Raw genomic sequence first — 20,702 nt, forward strand, 5'->3', positions numbered from 1 at the left:
GAGTATTTCTTGTGCTTTACTGAAATAACACACTTGAAAGGGAAATAATACTGCTTTAAATTGCTCTGGTATTAGATTTTGTTATTTTTAGGTGTAGTCAATTCCAAATCAGATCCCGGAAAGCTTTTATGGAGTTAATATCCTTTCTGCAAACACATGCAAAGTAGAACAGTGAAAGGGAAGTGGTGCCTCCAGAACATACATTTGAGCTTAAAAACTCCCCCCACTACATTTCACCTCTACTGAATTTGAAAGGAGTTGCCAAAGGAGGGGAAGCTGTTGGGGGAAGGAGGAAGTTAAATCCCCTCACAATTCGCCATGCTTTCCACCACTGCTAGCATTGTGCTGTGTGTCCCTCTCCTCTCCCCCCACCCCTACATGTCCTTCTCTTCTCTCTGCCAGAGTCAAACAAAATGATGAACAGGAACTTACTTTTCCCTTTGAGTCATTTTGTGGCCTGAAGATATCTCTGACATCAGGAATCTGGTGCTGTTTGTTTTTTTTCCTCATGGTTTGTGTGACAGTCTCTACTCGCTTTTCTACCGCTGCCTTCTGGGTTCGGGTCAGTGTGGACAGAAACAGCATGCTTTCCAGGGAGTCACCAGAGCTCTCGCCAAACAGATTTGACAGACCTGCCTCCTTCAGCCATTCTTCTTCCAGTTCTCCCTCTGAGCAAGGTGAAGAGAAAAAGGCATAAACGTTGGCTTCTGAGTACTGTTAAGCACACTGGATGTTAATGGCATGATATAGTTAATGCAGTTCACAGGGGAAGTACTAAGGGGATCCACAATTATGAACAATTACTTAGACTATCATGACTTGGAAAAAAGCTGTTGTTTCTAAAGAGCTTCAAAAGGGTTAACATGATGTCAAAGCTTTTAAAACAGTTACTCTGATACAGATTGCTATGGGCAATCTTTACAATAACCTACAGCACTTCTATTAAATCATATACCATTTTATAAATGTACCTGGATATAAATGTGTATGGGGAAGTCTGAAAGCCTCTGATGATTGCTGCTTCATTGCTTTTTAGTTCAATCCTCAATCTTCCTAGCTCCCTCACTGACATGGTTCTGCCCACTTTTCTTGATACGTTAATCCTACAGCCCTCCACTAGCTCAATTTAATGAAGGACAAACCAGGCTACAGGAGTCACCTTAATGCTATTTTTTAATCAGTTCTTATGACATGGTCTCCAGCCTGCTGACAGCCCACAAAACAATTGTTGCTTTAGTCTTATAGCTGATAAGGTATCCTTTATTGACAGATGACTGCACATGAAAGAGGAGAAAGCTATTAAATACTGTCACTGATGGCAAAACTGCTTCTGAAATCAGTATCTCTCTAATGATACTTTCTTTAAAACACTAAGTTCTGCCTGTAGCAGCTGAGCTTGTGCTGAATGCCAACAACCCTCTCAAATGTTCAAGCAACATTTCCATTTACCAGATATCTAAAATTACTCCAAAGCTGGCATGTCAACTTCACTATTGACTGCAGTTTCCCACAGTGCCCAGTGCATATCCAAGTGGCACCTGAATATTAACAGTGTTCAGAAAACAGACACAAAAATTTAAGTATGAATTTTGCTATGGCCATGCAGCCAAATCCCGAGCCTCTGACAAAACTCTCTTAGATTTTGTTATTAGGGCTGGAAAGAAGGGCTACACCCATTCTCCAGAGCAGATGTGAGCAAGGTGTATCTCCTCTCTCCCCTGCCTTGCCTTTGCATAGCCGCATCTCAAGCAAGCCCCTGCCCAGGCAGGCCCATCACCCAGGTGCAGTGTCCCACACATTCAGGAGTACTTGTACCCAAGCGAGGTGCTGCACATTAGGCAAGGTGTGAGGCAGAGCAACATCTGCTCAAGGTGATCAACTCAACTGTGCTGACTCACTTGGGCTTCATGCCAGAGTCAGTGGCTCAAGCTGGAGTAGTAACTAGGGGGAAGAAGGCTATATATAAATAAAAAACGAAATGGTGGGGTTTGGAGTGCAGAGCCTGAAGGTGTAGCAGCATCAGTGAGCTGGGGTAAGAGAAAAAGCTCATGCGCTGCAGAATGATGGGCTCTGCTGCTCTGGAGAAAGCCTCACAGCTCCATCATACGCCCTGCTCCTCGGGCACACAGGCTCAGAGCCTTGCTGCCTTCTCCAGAGGCCAAGTTGCTACCCTCTTCAGAGCACTTGTAAATAGCAGTGATGTTTCAAAACACCTAGGGAGGCAGAAGTGCAAATCCCTTTGAAAGCTAAGGGAGCATGTTATTTGCACTAGTGTAGAGGCCATACCAAAATGCAAAACTCACCATTGTAATTTACTGAGACTGTGGGCCTCTCGTAAGAATGGGAGAGAGGCAGATACTGCACCGTTAAAAAATAATTTTTGAGAGAAGAGTGGAATTAAGGACATTACTCCTCTTTTGTCTGACAGGACAAGAAAAATAAAGAAATTGCCCAACTTCTTCTAAGATCATGCCCTCAGGAGTGGCCCATAATTGATGCTTTTGAGAAGGAAAAATAATAAAACTGAACAGCCACAATAGTTACAAGCATAGAAAGTTACTCACTAAACTTAAACCGGTTAATCATTGGCTTGTCTTCTAAAGCATGAGAGGTTTCTATCCACAATAGCTACAATAATGAACAACATACACAAAGAGTGAAAGGGTAAGTTAGTTTAACAGTAAACTGCAAATAAAGCTTCAATTGTTGTGATTTGCAAGTACCGGCACCTTTCTGATGTTCTGCAAATACCATTTAAAGGAAAAACAGCCTTTTACTTATCCCCAATACAATTCTCCTTCAGGGCACTGCCTGCTTCTGGCAATATGCATCAGAGGCAACAGAATTTTCAAAGTAGATGTTCAGCAGAGTGACCTCCTTTTTGATTTAAGTGTGTTTGATGGGTGCAATCTCTTGAAATAAGACTTAAAGAAAAATCTGTAAATCAGTAAAGTGATGATCATTCACAAGAACGGATTTCATTACCATCTGGCTCTTTCACTACAAGTGCTACTCGTTCCTCATGATTATTTCCTCTTGTTTCATGGATGTTTTCAAGTTCTTTCCAGTAGTCATCCATAGACAGTTCATCCAAGGAGTCCTGGGATCCTGAGCGGTCAAATGATGCTCCATCGGGAGTCTTCTTGGAATGGTCATGGTTCATTGTATACTGGCCAGACCGACGGCTTTAAACATAAACCAAAAAGCAATTCTTGGTTAGCATTTTAAGATACAGGATATATTAATATCTGTGAAGGCAGATAGTGATGAATTGTGTCAAAGCATCAAAGCAAACTACTGTCAAGAAGCAAATCAAGATATTAAAAATTACTTTTAATATCTGGAATAATATTTTTAATTTAATATTTCTGCTATACATATCTCCTAATCTGGAACGGCACAGGAGTCTGTATTAAAGATGAAATAATGAATCCAAGTTCTAGTAATCCTAGTTACACCAAACCTCTAATTCAATTCACAACAGTCAGTTCCAGAAACTTCATGGTACATATCTTCCTAGCATCACTGTTCATAATGAATTTTTCAGAAGTGCCTTTCTGCCCGAGTAAATTCTTATAGCTTGACAGTACCCTTACTTTTTTTCCTTTGCTATTCTCCTTTTATTTTTTATTAATGTTTTGTCTGGTATCTATGACCTTAATTACAGCTGGACAAGGACAAAGTAGAATTACTGAAGTTACAGTTTGGGAAGTAAACTGGTGAGTTTAATAAAAGGCCACTATTTGTTTCTATCTTGATTCCTCTTTGACTGAAAGCTTACCGTTTTTATAATTTGATTTTACTAGGTTTTGGTTCACCCTGCCAAATGTATGTTGCTACAGCTTTCAAAAGGGATCTTTCATCTTAAGTATAGCTGCAACTAGAAAAAAGAAACCAACAAGCCGAAACCTCTAGGTCTCATCTGGACCTCATTAAGTCACTGGCAAAAATTACCACTGGCCTAGCAAAGAATTCCTCTTAAAAAGTGCAAAGGTTATAATGATGTCATTGAAGTTACAGGTCATCCTCACAGTCGAATATACCAAAACAAAAGCCACAAACTGATTCAGACTATCAGTGGATTACATGAGCAGCAACCCAATCTAACTTCAGAGTTGGCCCTACTTTGAGTGGGGGGCAGATTGGACAAGATGATCTCCAGTGGCCCCTTCTAAACTAAGTTACTGTACTATTATGACAGTATATCAAAATTCTTCCTTGTATTAAAAAATAGTAGGTTCTTAACATTTCAGGAACAGCTTCAGATGTCTTTTATGTCTGAACTTCTTTCCATATTCTAAAAAAGAAGGCATGGTTTGCGGTTAAGTAATAAATATCACCTATTCCAAGAGAAAAACATATCAAAGATCAAGCATTGTGGATTTATCACAATGTAAATGCAGTAAATTAAGTTCTATCTTCCCACTTGGCTGACTTTGCAAGTTTATCTAGAATTAAAACAAAAGCACCTCGTCCTTACGTTTTATCTTGGGACAACTGACGCTTGTTAGCTGCCCCTAAGTAAAAAAGCCATACCTTTCTCTCTGAAGATAAGCCCCTTGTGTGTCCAAGTCACAAATCCTTTCACACCATACATGCTTGATTCTCTGATAAGAAATACTAACTGTATGGACTTTGCCTTTAAAGGTAAAGAGCCTTATGGAAGGACTGTGAGTTTCCACCCACCCTGCCTCTCTGCTCCAGGTACAAGTTAATAAATGACAATGAATTACCAAGCTAATATGCACCCCAACACCATTCCTTAACCTCCCCTTATTTGAAAGCCCAGGAAAAGAAATATATAAAGGAGTATTTAGCTTCTGCATCAATGGCAATAACATCTTGGTAGTAGTGCATGTTACCTAATAAATACAATTTCTCCATGTAGCTATCTCAGTTCTTAAACTTCTCCTGACAGGCATGTCCTGTGTGTGTGACCTGTGCTGCTTGTGAATCCAACACCAATCACTGCAGAAGGATGTTCATGGCGCTGCATTAGAAGCATCCCTAGTGCTGAGCATGGCCAAGCAGGTCGGGCTTCCCAGACCTTGCCCAGGCTTCCCTCTTCCTGCAGCTGCAGGTGCTTAGAGCAGACTGGGTCCCTCTCACAGACTCTGTGCACTTGAACTGCAGCCTAAGTGAGGTCAGATTTCAGCCTATCGTCCCTCAGTTTAACCCTGCAGACCTGCTCAGCAGCTCTTGAGTGGCCTTTCACCTTTGGAACAACCTGCTCTCACTGACCCACCTCAGCTGAAATTTAACCACCACAGCACACCATGCAAAAGATAAAAACTAACAGATTGAATACATTAAAACCATGCACTTTGAGGGGCTCTGGTAGGGCGAGGTGGGGTATGCTGCAGCAGGCCATGGCTCTGTGCCATGCTTCCAAGGCAGTGCTCCTCCTGTCCTTCCAAAAAAGCCAGCTCGTTACCTTCCCCAGACTAAGTCCTGTCTCAGGGAAGAGAAGTCTGTGTCCTGAAATGCACAGCTGATACTCAGCACAGAGGACTCAAGGCCATTTTCAGGGTCCTATGAGCATTTGCTGTACATTAAAAACACTCCATTAACTCTCAGAGACTGCGCCCTACCCTTCAATCGCCGGGCACAGGCCTGGTCTACTTGACCAAACATAAGCTGCTTTTCTTGTGGGGCTCTTCCCGGCCTGACCTTTCCATCTCTCATTAATGAATCAATACAGCAACTCCCAACTTTGAGTGGGCACTAATGCCACTTCTCGTCATGAAAGCCCTCAGAGAGAGGAGGACACGAATGACCAGGGGAACCTTCCAAGAAATATTGACACAAAAACCTCACCACTCTGCTGCAAATCTCTCCTTCAAAATCCATGTTGCTTTAGGCCCATTCACGGCTGGCAGCCCCAACTGCTCCTCAGGAGCCAAGGCTACAGGCCGCTGCCACACTGCTCCCGCTCCACTCACCAATTCCTGGTCTTCCCTCATGGGACTCGATCAAACCCAATCCCCAGTTTCTGTTTGAACTGCAAAACCTTTCAAAGCCACCTGCATTTGTCCACATCCACAATTCACATTTCTATGGGCTAGGACAGAGAGAGGCTCAGGCTGGGAGAGAACAACAGCTAAAACTTTAGCTGACGGAGCAGGTCAGATCTTATTTTCACTTCACTTGATTCAACATTTCTTGCTTTGAATACCCCACCAGAGAAAGACACCGGTGAAGCAGTACTTGGTGCATAATCCACACAGCGATGGCTCCAGGCATCCTCATCTCTGTCACTCCTACGAACCGCTGTGCATGAAGAGGCGCAAACAAGAAAGACCCTTTGAGGATAATGAGGACAGTCTTGATACCATAAGGTTGGTGTAGACGAGAAAAGAAGAATAAACTAAAAAATTCACAGCATAGGGAAAAATAGGTTGCCAATTAAGATTTTTATTTTTAGATTACCTGTTGACAAGACCAACAACGTGGGATTTCTGTTGTGACCTTCCACTAAATTCAGTCCTTCTCCAAACATATGCTTAGTAAGCACTAGTTGCATATCACACAATAAAAATGCATAGGTGGGAACAAGTTAAGGCCAAGAAAAAAAAAAAAAGAGAGAAGGGGAAAAGCAATCAGTCTTAGTAATAATATTATAACAAATCTGGAGGAGACATATGTTTTTAAAAATAATTAATCCCACATTCACAGAAAGACTCATAAAAAAAAAAATCTTAAAAAAGTATTTCAAATACCCCATACTGTAAGCTTTAAAATTTTGTAGAAGACTGCTTTCCAAAAAAACCTAATCGGTAGGAAATAAGCACAGTTCATTACAAAAAAGCTATTGCTGTGGTTGCAGAAAATATGTTACTTCTGCAACACATTCTTAAAAGTTTTTAGGTGTTCATTTTTTCTATTTAAAATTCAAAAAACGCAGCTACATTTCACAAGTATCTTCAAGGAGATCTCTTTTCTTCCCCCAGAAAATGTAAGCTACTGCTAACAGTCACTTAAAGTAATTTTCAAACAAACACTAGTCATTTAGCATTTCAGATTACTAAATGGTAAGTTTATTCTCCAGCAGTTCCCCCCCCCCCGAAAACTCGTACTTCCATTAACATCTTCACTAACAACACTCTCAAACTCTATTAAAATCTTATTAACATCTATTTCCAATCATTAGTAAATAGTTTACTCTTCAAATAGCTTAAAAGGGAGCAGTGCAATACTCTCATTTCCAAATTACACAGTCATTTCTGACCTCTGATACTCAGACAAGTGCCCTTTGCAGCCAATGAGATTTTTGCCTATTTATCTCAGTACAAAACTGAGCCCCCAGGTATAAACCCCATTCTTCAATGCAGTTATTGCAGTCTCTTACCACAGTTAATCTTCTTGTTCCACCCACCAGAGATGCATTTATTTATTAGAAACATCAAGAATGCAAAGCGAAGCACCCCGGCTCTTCCAAAGGGGAGCCATTAAAAACAATTCTTTTAATGAATACCATTTGTTACATTTACAAGGAAAGAAACCAGATTTCGGTTATTTCACTAAGCACTGATGAGCTTCATGTTGTGGCAAGTACTTAAGGGAAGAGTACTTCTAGTGGACGGTGTCCCTGCCCATGGCAGGGGGTTTGGAACTAGATGATCTTTAAGGTCCCTTCCAACCCAAACCATTCTATGACTCTATGATAAGAACTGTGCACAAATATTTTCTTAAGCTTCTCCTTTTGTGACCACCTGTGTCCTTTCTCAGCCTGTAAGAAAATATGACTCATCACATTAATTGCTGTTTTGCACCATAAGAATGTAATTTTTTTCAGGTTCTGTCACCCTGATTTTGATTTCATCGATAGTTACTTTATAGTAGTCCAGTTGTCTTTATTCCTTGTTTTCCTTCCTGTGAAATCTAAATCTCCGTGTCTGTTCCAGTGCCTTTTTAGCAGTTCATAACTGATACTTGTCGTGTGTAAACTACAGCAGCTAGAGATTAATCAGTTAGTAAGGTGCACCTTCAGTGGCAGTTCAAATAAATTCAGTATGCAGAAAGCTAGTTTTACCCTTACTTCCATTTTTCTCACTCAAGAATTAAGGACTATGTTGTGTTTTAAACCAGTGAGTGATGAGAAGAAGATAATCTTTGTCATTTCTATAATGCTAGCCACTAATTTTGGATCTGAATATGATCCTTCTACGCTATACAAACATCATAACTGTATGGTATTCTTATATACTATATATATGGGTATGCACATATTAGATGTGTAAATATACCAAAAGGCAGAAATACTAAATGCAAGGATGTTCATGGTCATAAAAACTACAGAATATAAATACACTGTTGAACCAAACATAACAGATTAACACTGCTGAAAGAGAAGTGGAGCTCCTCTAACAGGATCATTGCAGGAGAGCTCACTGACTCCAGGAGAGGATAAAGTCCAGCTACTAAATACTGTACGAATGTAAAGCAAAAAGATACCAGTCTCTATAATCTGTTATCTTCTTCCTGAAAAACAATGCAACAATGGATGAAACACAGGTGAAAAGGAGGAGCAGGAAACACCTTTTTTGCCTACAAATTAGGAATTTCTGTACAGGGTCCTTTTTTCCACCCACTTTTGCCAAATTTTGGAATTCAATATTCAGGCCTGGATCTTTCCTGAATAAAAACTGACACTAGTGGAACAAGGGAAGAGGCCATCTGATTAATTACTGGGTTTAACCTCAATTAGGATTCAACTCTTTGGGGTTAAACAGATATGGTCCTTTTCCACAGCTGCCTAACAAAGCCTATGGGGAGTCTTAAACATTGTCTTTAAACAGGTTCCAAACTGAAAGCCAATTCAATGTTCTACAAGACTAAAAGTTTCACAATCATTTGTTTGTATCAGCCAATTTCCAGCACTGAGAACAGTGCAAAAAAGCACTGCATTATCAAGTGATATAATTACTTGTCAAACTGGACTATTATACCTCCTTAAGCTGTACACTGAAAATACAATCCTCATATGCTCGGCCTTAAAAGCTTCTTTAAGTAATCCTGGCCATTAACCATTGCTATTGGGGCTCTTGTACCTGCAATGTCCTGAGCACTGCAGCCCCTACAGATACGCTCTCTGGCACCCCAATAAACTAGCACTTTACTTCCAGAGTTATATAAAATGACAAAAACATACCCGACTACAGCTACATTACAGCAGCAGCTCCTGAAATGCCCATGCAAAGGGAGTTATCACTCCCAAAGCCAGTGTATGTTTGGCCATTTACGTAAAAGCTATTAGTATTATTGCAGCCATACCTCAGCTGATACTGGGGCTCACTGACTCTGAGCATCATACCAACACATGGTTAGGTGTGTTAACAACCTGAGAAACAAGATACACAAAGGCTGTAAGAGGGGATAAAAAAAAAAGGGGGTGGGTATTTCCCAGAGAGGTGAAGCATGGTGTCCAAATTCATGGTGCAAATCAGTGACAGAAACAAGAACAATTCTCAGATGTCTGGAGTCTTTCACCATTGGACCACAGAGCATTAAAGATCAAGATCTGACCCATAGCAACTGCAAGGCAGATAAAAGGAAGCTCTGCTGTTGTGGCTTTGTGACAGACTCCAACACTGCGGCTATAAATAGAGTAGCACTCTCAAAACAGAATTATCTTGTTGACATAGGAGTTACAAAGTTAAGCAGTAATTCGAGTAAGTAATTTTAAGTTTGTACAACGGCTAACTAGATTTAAACAACTAAAAAATGCCTATGGGTACTGCGGCCCATTTTGAAAACTATTTACTATGCAATCACATCCATGAGATGCTGTGCTCTTAAATATAAATACAGGACTTCTCAAGTCCTTTCGAATCTAAACAACTAAAAAGATAAGGAGAGGGAAACAATGTGGTCTCCTGTCCCCTTTCTCAACCTGAAGGCTGAGCTACAGAAGTGTGGGAATAAGTAAAGCTCCTAAGCCCAAAGCTCCCCCCATCCCTCCCCCCTCCTTTCAAAAAGCCAAGTAGCACTGCAAGGTGCTAAGACTTCTTAACTGAATTAACCAAGAAAGCTCTAATCTAATGGCTACAGCAGTTTCCTGGCTTGAGCTCCCTGTTCTTGGCTGGGACACTGGCCTGGGAAGTGATTGCCAGACCTTCCTATAGCCACGGCACCTACAGAAGGGCATCCTGATCTTTCACAGTTTCTAGGCAAAGCTGCATCCCAAAGATCAGACACGAAGATAATGCAAGGCCTTGATTCCAAGGATGTGTTAAATCAAGAATTTTTATTACCATATCACTTATTCTAATGGTTTCAACCTAATGTTTAAGAAATTTCTTTCTGTCACACCACCCCTTTGCACAGCATCCAGTGTTTTGCAGTGCAGCTTTGAGCATCTTTCGAAGTCTTCTGTTAAAAAATAATCAAATTGTAATTGATGTGCCCATCAAAGCAGGTTGTCCTAAAGTAACTGGATTTTGCATAAAGCCACAGTGACACTATCTAACTGAAGTTAAATTATTTTTTTAAATGTAAATGTCTTCATCTTTTTATATGGCTTAACATATTACGAAGATTCTTTCTATTTCATTGATAGCTAAAACCTCCTGTCCAACAGAAGCCAATATCACTGTCTTTCACAAGCAGCAGGTAACCCCTGAGCAGTACCTACCAAGACCCAAGTCTGGACATCTGGTCTCCAGAAAAATGCAAAAATATTTCTCACCCCTTTCAAAGTGCTTTGTAACTTTTAGAAGGCATTAGAGAAACTTCAGTCAGGGCTTGTACTTCTGCTTTTCATTCTAGCTCCTAAATCTTGTTACTCGTTGCAACAACTGCACACTTTCCTTTCTACCTTTTCTATACTTTATTCTTTCCATGACTGACTGCAAACTCTCCTGCAACTCAGACTTTTCAAGAGTGTCATACAGGACATGCAAAGATAACAGTAATGAATCAACATAATTTCCAGTATTTTTGGTGAACTGACACACTTAGCACCCCTTCTCTCCCAACTTAGAGTTTTATTTTGGCTGCTCTGTGACCTTATGGGACATTTTGAATGTCAATTGCAATCAAACTTGCCCAAATCCGCCTTAAGCTCCAAAGAAAAGCCAGAGGAGTAAGAACTGAGGCAAAGCTCTGGTCTCCTTCCAAAGACAGAGTACAAAGTGATTGCAGAGAGGATATAAAACAGTACTCACTTTCTAAATGAGCATAAAAAAGGCTGAGCAAAGAGAATCAGGTCTCTTAGGATTTTTTGTAATACCATCAGCTGCTGTTAATACCTGCTCAAAACTGCTCTGGAGATTAAAAAAAACAAAAAACCAACCCACAAAAAAACAACCAGAAAAACCAAACCCCAGAAAACCCCACAAACTGGCATTTTAAACTCCTTCATGAATAGTAAATGCAAAGCAGGCAAAAGTTAGGGCTGCTGGACTCTAAGTCCAAAAAGCATACATATAAGTGTAAAAAGTATATATATATACACACTGTACTGCTTCCAGCCACATCCTCATTACTATTTGCATAAGATTTTTTTATCTTGGTGAACATGACCTTCCTCCTTTCCCAACCCCAACCTGTAACTGAAGAAAACAGGAAGGAAATTATGGCAATGACACAGACTATTACACTTAATATTCTAATCCACTGCACCATACGATGCCAAAACTTAATCTGCCTGAACTATATGCAGCACTTCTAAGAAGATTAAAATATTTCATGACATTTCCTTTAATAGGACCTCATGTTCCTACACAGCCATTTAGACTCTACCTATTGCTACTTCCTATTAGATAAATCATAATTATGGTAAACTGATACACAGTTTCTACACTTATCTAAAATGATGGTATAGATCATTGGCCTCTGTGTATGATTGATGATGTGAAATGATTTATTATCAAAAAAAGTGTTAGAACCATAACATATATACTATTGAACATTTGCAAAAAGAGTTATTCGATATGCCATCCCAGGCTGTTTCAGAATAAATGCGATCTTGTTCCACTCCACACAAACCGAGAAAGAATTCAGGATTGATGACTGCAGCCATGAAGCCTGTCCCCCACAAAATGACTGCACCAGTTGTGTTTCCTTGGTTTTGGGGGGACTGCTGCATTCCAGCGTCTGAGCGTGTTTCCTTGGTTTTGGGGGGACTGCTGCATTCCAGCGTCTGAGCTGTTCAACTCAGTGCATGCTTTTATCTTCATTCTCCAACAATAAAATACAGAAGCCTGCTTATTTCTTTTAGAGAAAGGTGAGTCTCATGGACTCAGATTTGGAGCTTTAAATAGAACATCACACTTTATCAGACTTACAATAAAATTATAACAATTAGCTAAACTGAGAAGTATCAGAAGAAATCAGTTTGGGTTTTACTTCTGTACTGACAAAATGAAGTATACCTTTTTGTCTCAGGTCCTGCCGTTCTGACCCTTTTAATTCTCATACAACTTGAATGAAGACTCTCAAAGGCTTTGAAGACACATTCCTATTTTTTGCCCACACATAGAAATTTCTGGTTCAAAAGCATACATTTTAGAAAGAGAAACAGCTATTCGTGGGAGTGCAAAATCCAACAGAGGGGATAATGAGGGGACGAGAGAACCCGGGTGACCTGTATAGGTACAATCACACAAGTGGCATCACGTTAGAAGCAGGTTTGCAACTCGTGCAGACTTATGGAAGAGCTGGAATTGCTTACAGAACCTCAGGTCCCAACGAGTGAAAACAGAAGTCAGTCTCCAAACTCAACAGACACCCAGTATATTTTCCTTACATACAACCCTAATTGTGTATAAAGCTCTAGTTTTAAAGAAAACATATTGCCCATAGCTAGGAAAATAAGGAAAGGAATGGCCTCACTCAAATCTCCTTTGTCACATGTCTGGCTCTGACCCTTGGTCAGTTGATCTGCCTTTCTCACTCCTTCCAAATGCCTTCTGTATCACCTGGCTTCATATGGACACAGAGGTTTTCCTCTGCAACTTTGATTCTTTTCATTCTCTACAATTCAGATCAATTACAAAAATGTATGCAAAATATGTTCTCTGTAACAACCCTCATGCTGCTTATTGGGAAAATATCTGAACACATCATACACATTTTAAAAGTACACTTTTTCTGTAATCTTCTAAGAGAACCGCTGGAACTAATCTTCTCCCAAAGAAGAGAATAAAGCCTGTGTGAGATTACTTCAGGCTCCACAAATATCAAAGAGAATAAACCAGGAAGTGAAATAGATACAGTATTTGTAATTCCATTATTGAGAGGCATAGAGAGGAAAGATTTAAATAATTTATTTTTCTTTTCACAGTGGAAAAAAATAAGCATGGCCACAAAGCCCGATTTAAGCTATCCTGGGAAATACCAGGACTATCTAGTAAAGTTACAGTTATAGCCATGAAATGATATTGGAGTCACTTCTGTGCCTCTAAAAGCAATTAGCTCTCTAAGAACATTAGCTCTTACCATGTTAAAGGACCTATTAGTTAGACCTATAACCCTGTTACTTGCGAATATAAGGCCTACAGCACAATTCAGTAATTTTGTTTATGCTTGAAGGAAATTGGCATGCATTCATAGTCAATTTATTACAGTATAATCCTTACATTCAGAATAAATCGTAAAACAATTTGAGCATTCCCAAACAGCAGGCAAGGAAATCCGTGCAGGAGTCTAAAGACGTTTTGCAAGGAAACTGTTTTCATTGTCCAAACAAACCACTAACAAAGACCCAGTAAGACAAAGTAGATAAGGGTGCTTTCACAGAAGCTGGACGAGAGAGGGCAAGGAGGAAACAGAAAGGGCTGAGGAGAGCAGCACTGCGCAAGGTGGGCCAGCACTCAAGTATACTGAGGGATACAGGTCTGTTCAGAAGCAAAATGTCAGAGAGGATGCTGTTAAGAAGCATCCTTGAAGGCAAGGGGGTAGGAGAGAGGGAGGCCTCAAGGATACTGCAAGGGGATAGGAGAGATGGAGGCCTCAAGAATACTGCAAGGGATGGACCATCTGGGTTTAGTTCGGGCTCAGCATGAGGAAGGAGGTGTTTGCAACCAGCTTCAAAGGTGGTCGCTGGGATTTCACCTTCTCTCAGAGGAGCTAACACAACATCGTTGCATGTGTCTCCGCACATGAGGCGAACCTGCTTTTGAGGAACTCCTCTAGTAGAAGCCAGGCAGAGTGTGCCATGGCAGAGACGGAGGGCAATGCAGCTCTGCCCTGATCCAGCTGTTTGCTTCACACGCCCTCCCCACAGACCCACCCCACAAAGAGGGCAGCAACAAATTCCATTGTCACCTCAGCAAAAGAAAAGAGACTGAAAAGGGCACCCAGTCACAATTCTTACTTTTTATCTTCAAGGGCAACTGCTAAAGCCGTGAGCCTTTGCAACGTCTCCTTTCCTACCAAATTCCTTCTTCTAAGCAAATAGTCCTGGGAAATACCTGTTCCTGGGGTGTAACAACTGAACGGTCTGCAGCCCTCTCTATTACATATGCTAACAAGCACTTCCAAAGGCGTGGTGTCCTACGACCCAGCAGGAACCCCACTAAATAAAACAGAATTACATTAATATATTCCCTCCCCTCCTTGTATTTCTGGTAGTTTTTAAATGTCAGTAGACAACCAAGCAAGCAGGAAGTAACTCGGGACCACAGATTCTCTCCTTCCCTCTCTCCCTTCGCTACCACCTCTGTTTTCTGAACATCAGCAGAGAAGAGATAAAAACGTGTATTTTTTTCAACCAAGCTCCCTGCAAAGCTTTACTGGTACTTGCATGCATAGGTATGTCCCTTCACTTACAAATTAAGTATACAGATGTACAGCTACCGATCTGAATATACAGATGAGTTCATGTGCAAGTTTGGAAGCTAACCTACCATAGCGTTCACTACCATGCCACCTATCCACAACGTCTGAGCATCAGGACTTGAATACAAAAAATAACACCACAAACTTCAATGGTAAGGATTTAAAAGGGGTTTTGTTTTGTTCCAGGAGAGGGGAAAAACAAAGAGAACATAATACAAACCAAACAATAGGGGGAAAAACAGAAAAAACCCAAACACTGGAAAATAAGAAAAAGTAAACAAAACATGCAAATTAAATACCAATCATTTAATAGGAACAACTGTTCAAAATAAAAACAAACCCTCAAAAAACATCCCATATGTATTTTATTATTAGTTGATCATAATTTTATACATGTAATCCTTGTTTCTCATTTCCACTAACAGCATTACATGTTTTTGTTCTTTACTCTTAGATCTCATTCTTTTTTGGTGTACGCAGTCTCCTTTCCATGTGGGTACACGGGCAGCGAGTTCATCAAAACTTAACACAGTCATGGAAGACTGTCGTCATGTCTTAAGCGGGCAAGAGGAAATGTTCAAGACTGGTCAGAAAGGGAAGGCTGACAGTCACCACTTGCTCTGCAGCTGAAAAAAAAATGTGCTGCTAGTAAAGTGAGAAAAAAATTGTTTCCAGAAGTACGGAAACAGAAGACCAAAAGAGCTCTTACCAACTTTAGTTTAAATTACACTCATCAAAAAGAGGATGCAGGCAGGGACTGTGAGAATTCTGGGATTTAAACATTAAATGCTGGTAGTAAGTAAAAAAAAAAAGGAAAACACTGTCACTTTTTAGATGTATAAATGATTTAGATGATAATTCTTAGTAGGAATTATTCAGAAAAATCCTTTGTTTTCCTTCCTAACGAACACCCCCTTCTTTACCAGCATGTTAAAAACATGCGAGATACCAGTTTCTAAATCAACATATAGGTGCCACCTACGGTTTTGCAGCTGATAATGTTCTCCATGATTATTGTTCTAAAAAGGTATCAGTCTATTTTGGAAGATGTCAATCAGTTATATAAAGTAACATCAATCTGTCTTTTTAAAATTATTGCATGACTAATATTAGCCATAACTCTTACACTGCATTCCCAAACAAAACACTTCAGTGGAGCGTTAACTGCCAGCAAAAAATGCAAATAAAAATGACATTGTACTCTTTTAACTTTCCCCATGTATCTAGAGGCTAAATTGCTGACTTCAACTTTAGACATATTCCTTTGTGTAAACAGGGTAAAAACAGCACTTACTCGTAACACTAAGTAGCTATGATTACAGACCCCAATAATAATCAAGGAAAATGAAATACAGTGCTTGGCATATAACACATCAAACCTGAAATAAGGCACAATCCATAGGCAGATGCTTTTATAAATAAAAATTCCTGTTTTCTTTTGCTATATGTGCACACACCGCATACAGAAGAACAAGAGCAATGTTATGCACTCTGAAGTATTACTATCCATGATTTTTATTTACAGGACCAAGCTCCCCAAGCTAGACATCTGTACCTCCCATTATGAGACCCATCTTCTACAAATTAATACCATATGTTTTTATACAGTATCATATGTACACAGGGAAAAAAACCATTTGCTGCATGCAATATTAAGTCACATACAAAAACTCCATTTTAATTAATTTGAAAACATCATATTATGACAGTGACCTAAGCCTACAATTTGGGGGGAAGGGGAGGGAGGAAGGAAACACAGCCTGAACGGGCCTGACCTGGGTGCACAGAGCAGAGACATTTCTAGACAGCGAGGGGAACAACGTGTGAGGCACACCAGAGCAGAAGCTGCAGGGCACCCCACAAGTCCTTCGCTCCCAGCTCCCAGGCTGCACTGTCTGACTACTCTGTCCCCAACCCTCATGTCAACTCACCACGCCAGGGAGGTCCCTGCTGGCTTTCCAGCTCTGAGGCACTCCCCTAACACACCCTAAAAATTAGGGAACCAGCACATACCAACGGTTTTGGGGAGGCAATGAAGGGACTGAAGATCTCTGGGCCTGAGCTGGGTGACAAATACATCCTTTGAGCTCAGGCAGTGTGACGCAGTTGAGCCCCTTCCTACCAGAGGTATTAAAAGTAAACGCCGCCTTAATATTTTCTGCACTGAAAATGCACACTTGCAATCTTAAGTTTCTTTGGAGACAAGGAATATTTGATTGTATAAGTACCCAATTCTATCTCAGAGGATAAAAGAATAATTCCTTTGCCAAAATAAGGCACCTGGGACAAAGCCTTACGTTTACAAAGACTATACAGTGCTGACAGATTGACATAGATACGGAATCATACACTTGTCAGCATCAAAGGGGTTTAAAACCTACAATGTAAGTCAACAGAGCAATGGCAAGGGAAGTAGAAACTAACAGGAAATTTACAACACATTTTAACATAAAGATGAAAAGACGACTTTCAAAGACAGACAAATACCTGTATACCCAAATTATATTATTTTCTCAATTTTCTATATACTTTACAGCTTCTGCCACCCTTGTCAGGTGTTTTCACTGGAGGTGCTCAGATCTCCTCCATCTTTGAAAGTAAGGAATTTAGGGATATTTTCGTTGACTGTGCCGTCTAGGCAACTGACCTCATTTTCCCTTTTTCGCTGTTTCGTCACACCTCACTTGGAAGTAAATCAGTTAGAATGACTTGTACAATGCCCTCTCAGAATAAATATGACTTTTATTACCAAGTATACACGCTATTGTTTTAAACAGTGATGTAATACACTGAAGCCACCTCTTCCCCAAGAGTGCCAACCAAAGTAACGCTCTTTGGCTCCAATTCCTTCTCTGTTCACACAGGCTTCACAGCAGCGCAACCTCGGAGCACCCCAGGGGGATGCCCCCAAGGACACCACCTCCAGGCCACCCCACCCTTCACAGTAACTCGCAAGAGGCAGACACTGCACTTTGAGCACCCTTCTTGGAGCAGCCTACATCTACACCCTGAAACAACCATGTGCCAGACCCTGGCATCTCCCCATCATCGCAGGCAGACCCCTCCAAAGAGAGCACAAGCAGTAAGGCAGCCAGGCTGTTGTACATGCAGTCCAATTCGGGGGAAAGGGAAAGGTATCTCTGTTTACTAGGAGACACTACATGGGAAAACTCCAGCTACCAGGACTGTCAAGAAGACTGTGTGATAACACCGAGCAGAGCCAACTAGATGCACAACTGAAGAACGCCACCAGCCCAGTGCAAATCACCACTCTCTGTGGCCACAGCAGAGAATAATTCTTTGTTCAGAAACAGTGATGGGTCTACATCCATGGAAAGGACATCAGCATCACCTCAGCACTGCACCTCCAGCCAACAGCTAGGCTTTCTTCCACTGGAGGTCACCAGCAGATATCCAAAGTAACACAGTCACCCTTCGAGTAGTTTAGCCACTTCCCACAAAAAAACCCAATGCCACCACTTTTTCCCTTGTATTGCTTGTTCAACTTGACACAGCAGAAGACTTGGATTCCCAGAACCGTACAAAGGACCTGGAAAAGCCCTTGTCATTAGTTTTTCCTTAATCCCATTTAACCCTAGAGGTCATTAGGAAAACACCTGCAAGGCATCCTTTAAGGGAACCAGAGTGTACAGAGTCGCATCTGTCCAGCAGTTATCCACACATGAGCCTGCCACAGCGGATATGCCAGCCACCTTGCCTTTCTTCCAAACTATCAAGCCAGAGAAACAGGGGCAGGCAGCCCTTCATGTATCTAGCAGAAGGAACATGCAAGACGTCTTGCTCATATCTCCTTAACAATTTCCTCAGTTTTATGGAGAGCTCACTCAGACAGATAAGGAGCCGGCAAACTCCCATGTGCCTAGCAGCAGCAACTTGGTGATAACTGTGCAAAGCAGGTGCTTCTGAGAAAGCAAAATCTGTGGCACGAGGGATCCTTGGTAATGGAAAAAGACAAAGCAATACCCTCCTTATGCTTGTAAGGGTCACAAGCCTCCTCCTTAAGAAACTAAATGGATATAGATCTCCTTTTAGTAGCCTGGCACAGCTGATTGTCCCATGACCCCTCACTGCAAGCAGTACTCTCCCACCCTTCTCAGACAGCAAGCAGTTAGAAGCAGACTGGATGGCACATGGACTCATACAGCTTGAAAACCATTAAGGTGATGGTGGACTTCCTGAGGTAAAATTGCCAAGCTACTGTTTGACAGACCACCCTGGTGAACAACTATTAGTGAGGGATACAACGTACTCTTGGATCAGGAGGAAAGCCTGGGAAACACATGCTCTGCACCTCCAGAGCTAATGAGGCCAGACACAAGGCATCTTACGTATCAATAAATGAATGTCCTTCTCTTGAAGATGACATGGCACTTCAGGAGTTATTTTAAGTAATTTCCTTGTTTAAAGTACCAGCAACAGCTTCTTGTGACAGTAGCAGCTTGAAATGGGACAAAGGATTATCTCTGGCTCGCTCAGAACAAGCCACAGAACCAGAGTAACAGTTAACAATAAAAATCAAAGCTTTAAAATACTACAGTTCCCTCACTATAAGCTGCATCTTATCCTTTTAGGGTATGTTGCCCTGAATGGTTTTAATTTTCCAAGTTAAGTCAAAAAAAAAAAAAAATCTAACTTCATACTAGTATTTTGTCTCACATAACTTTCATCAGTCCTCAGAAGAATCTTGCTATAACTTAAACTACAGGTGAGTAAAAATTCTTAAAATCAGACATAAAATCATACAGTAATGATATAAAGAATATATTGGCATAAATGTATCTTTTAATTAAAAAATGGGGAATGCATCTAAAAAAATAAAATTAAGGATAAGTACAAAACACGTTCGGCAATTCCAGAGTCCTACATAAGTAAGATAATGTCAACTTAAACAGAAACAGAGATTAGTTTCTTATGTCGACCATGTGGTGGTATAATAGAATAACTTACTTGAATAAGTCACCTTCAAAGTTTTGCATGAAAGTGACACGTGAACAGCCTTTATAATTATTGGAACAACAGTGTGTAAAATGAGAAATTGTCCAGTTACTTTTCGTTTCTAGAATTACGATTTCCCAAATATTCTTAAGAACGGGGTTTGTTTTTTTTTACAAAGATCACATAATATTGTGGGACATCTGATGGACACTAGAAAACTTTTTCAATTTTTATAGGTTTTAAGCAGTCCTACGCTATCCTGAGTGTAAGAGTCCCACATTATTTCAGAGATATTCATTAATAGATTATGTTGCATATCGTAACAAAAAGCTTCTACCTCCCAATCCTCATTTGCAAGTTGAATAAAACAAAATGAAAGGAAAATAAACAAATCTTAAGGAAGAAGTTAATATGTATACCTAGAATATCACATGTGTGCTCAGATGGGATGAAACCATCACTCCATAGAAAGCAGAAATGAAACCCATAGAATTCCAGATCATCTATTCATATACAACCATATATACTTACATAATATAAGTATTATAGAATGGAAGGAAAGAAATCCATACAGACAGAGAAGAACTTCTAGTCTTAATTAAAGGAAATCAGAATTGTAGAAAGAAATTTATAGTAGTGCAATAAAAGGGGGGTTTATATCAAAAATTGTTGCCTAGAGCAACACTGCTAGCCAAAAACTTGAGTGCTCCTAGCCAGCAAACTGAATTACAGCTATAGCTGTACACAAAATTACACAAGTCAGTATACATAAAGGTATTTACCAATACACCCACGTAAAAAATGTTTGCATGTACAGGCGCTAAGATTATCTACAGCCTTACCTATAAGAAAGGCTGCAAATAAAATGAAGAGAAAAACAAAACACCATATGCAGATGTGACCTTGATTCTTCTTTTTAATAAGAACAGCATCTCTTACCAGTGATTTGTGCAAGATAACCTACT

At 40.4% G+C, this 20,702-nt stretch overlaps 1 protein-coding gene across 4 annotated transcripts in view; it reads right to left on the minus strand.

The window, feature by feature from the left end:
* ARHGAP18 (Rho GTPase activating protein 18) overlaps window positions 1–20,702 on the minus strand; it is a 98,719-nt gene that overhangs the window by 37,822 nt on the left and 40,195 nt on the right. For all 4 annotated transcript variants that reach the window (XM_052784303.1, XM_052784301.1, XM_052784300.1 and 1 more), the window contains 2 exons: window positions 2,986–3,185; window positions 433–668 (listed from right to left, as the gene is read on the minus strand). In XM_052784303.1, the coding sequence (XP_052640263.1) occupies window positions 433–668; window positions 2,986–3,163 (414 nt within the window). In that variant the 5' untranslated portion in view covers window positions 3,164–3,185. The remainder of the gene's footprint in view (window positions 1–432; window positions 669–2,985; window positions 3,186–20,702) is intronic.

The sequence above is a fragment of the Harpia harpyja genome, chromosome 4 (genome assembly GCF_026419915.1).
Source record: "Harpia harpyja isolate bHarHar1 chromosome 4, bHarHar1 primary haplotype, whole genome shotgun sequence".
NCBI classification, from domain to species: Eukaryota; Metazoa; Chordata; class Aves; order Accipitriformes; family Accipitridae; genus Harpia; species Harpia harpyja.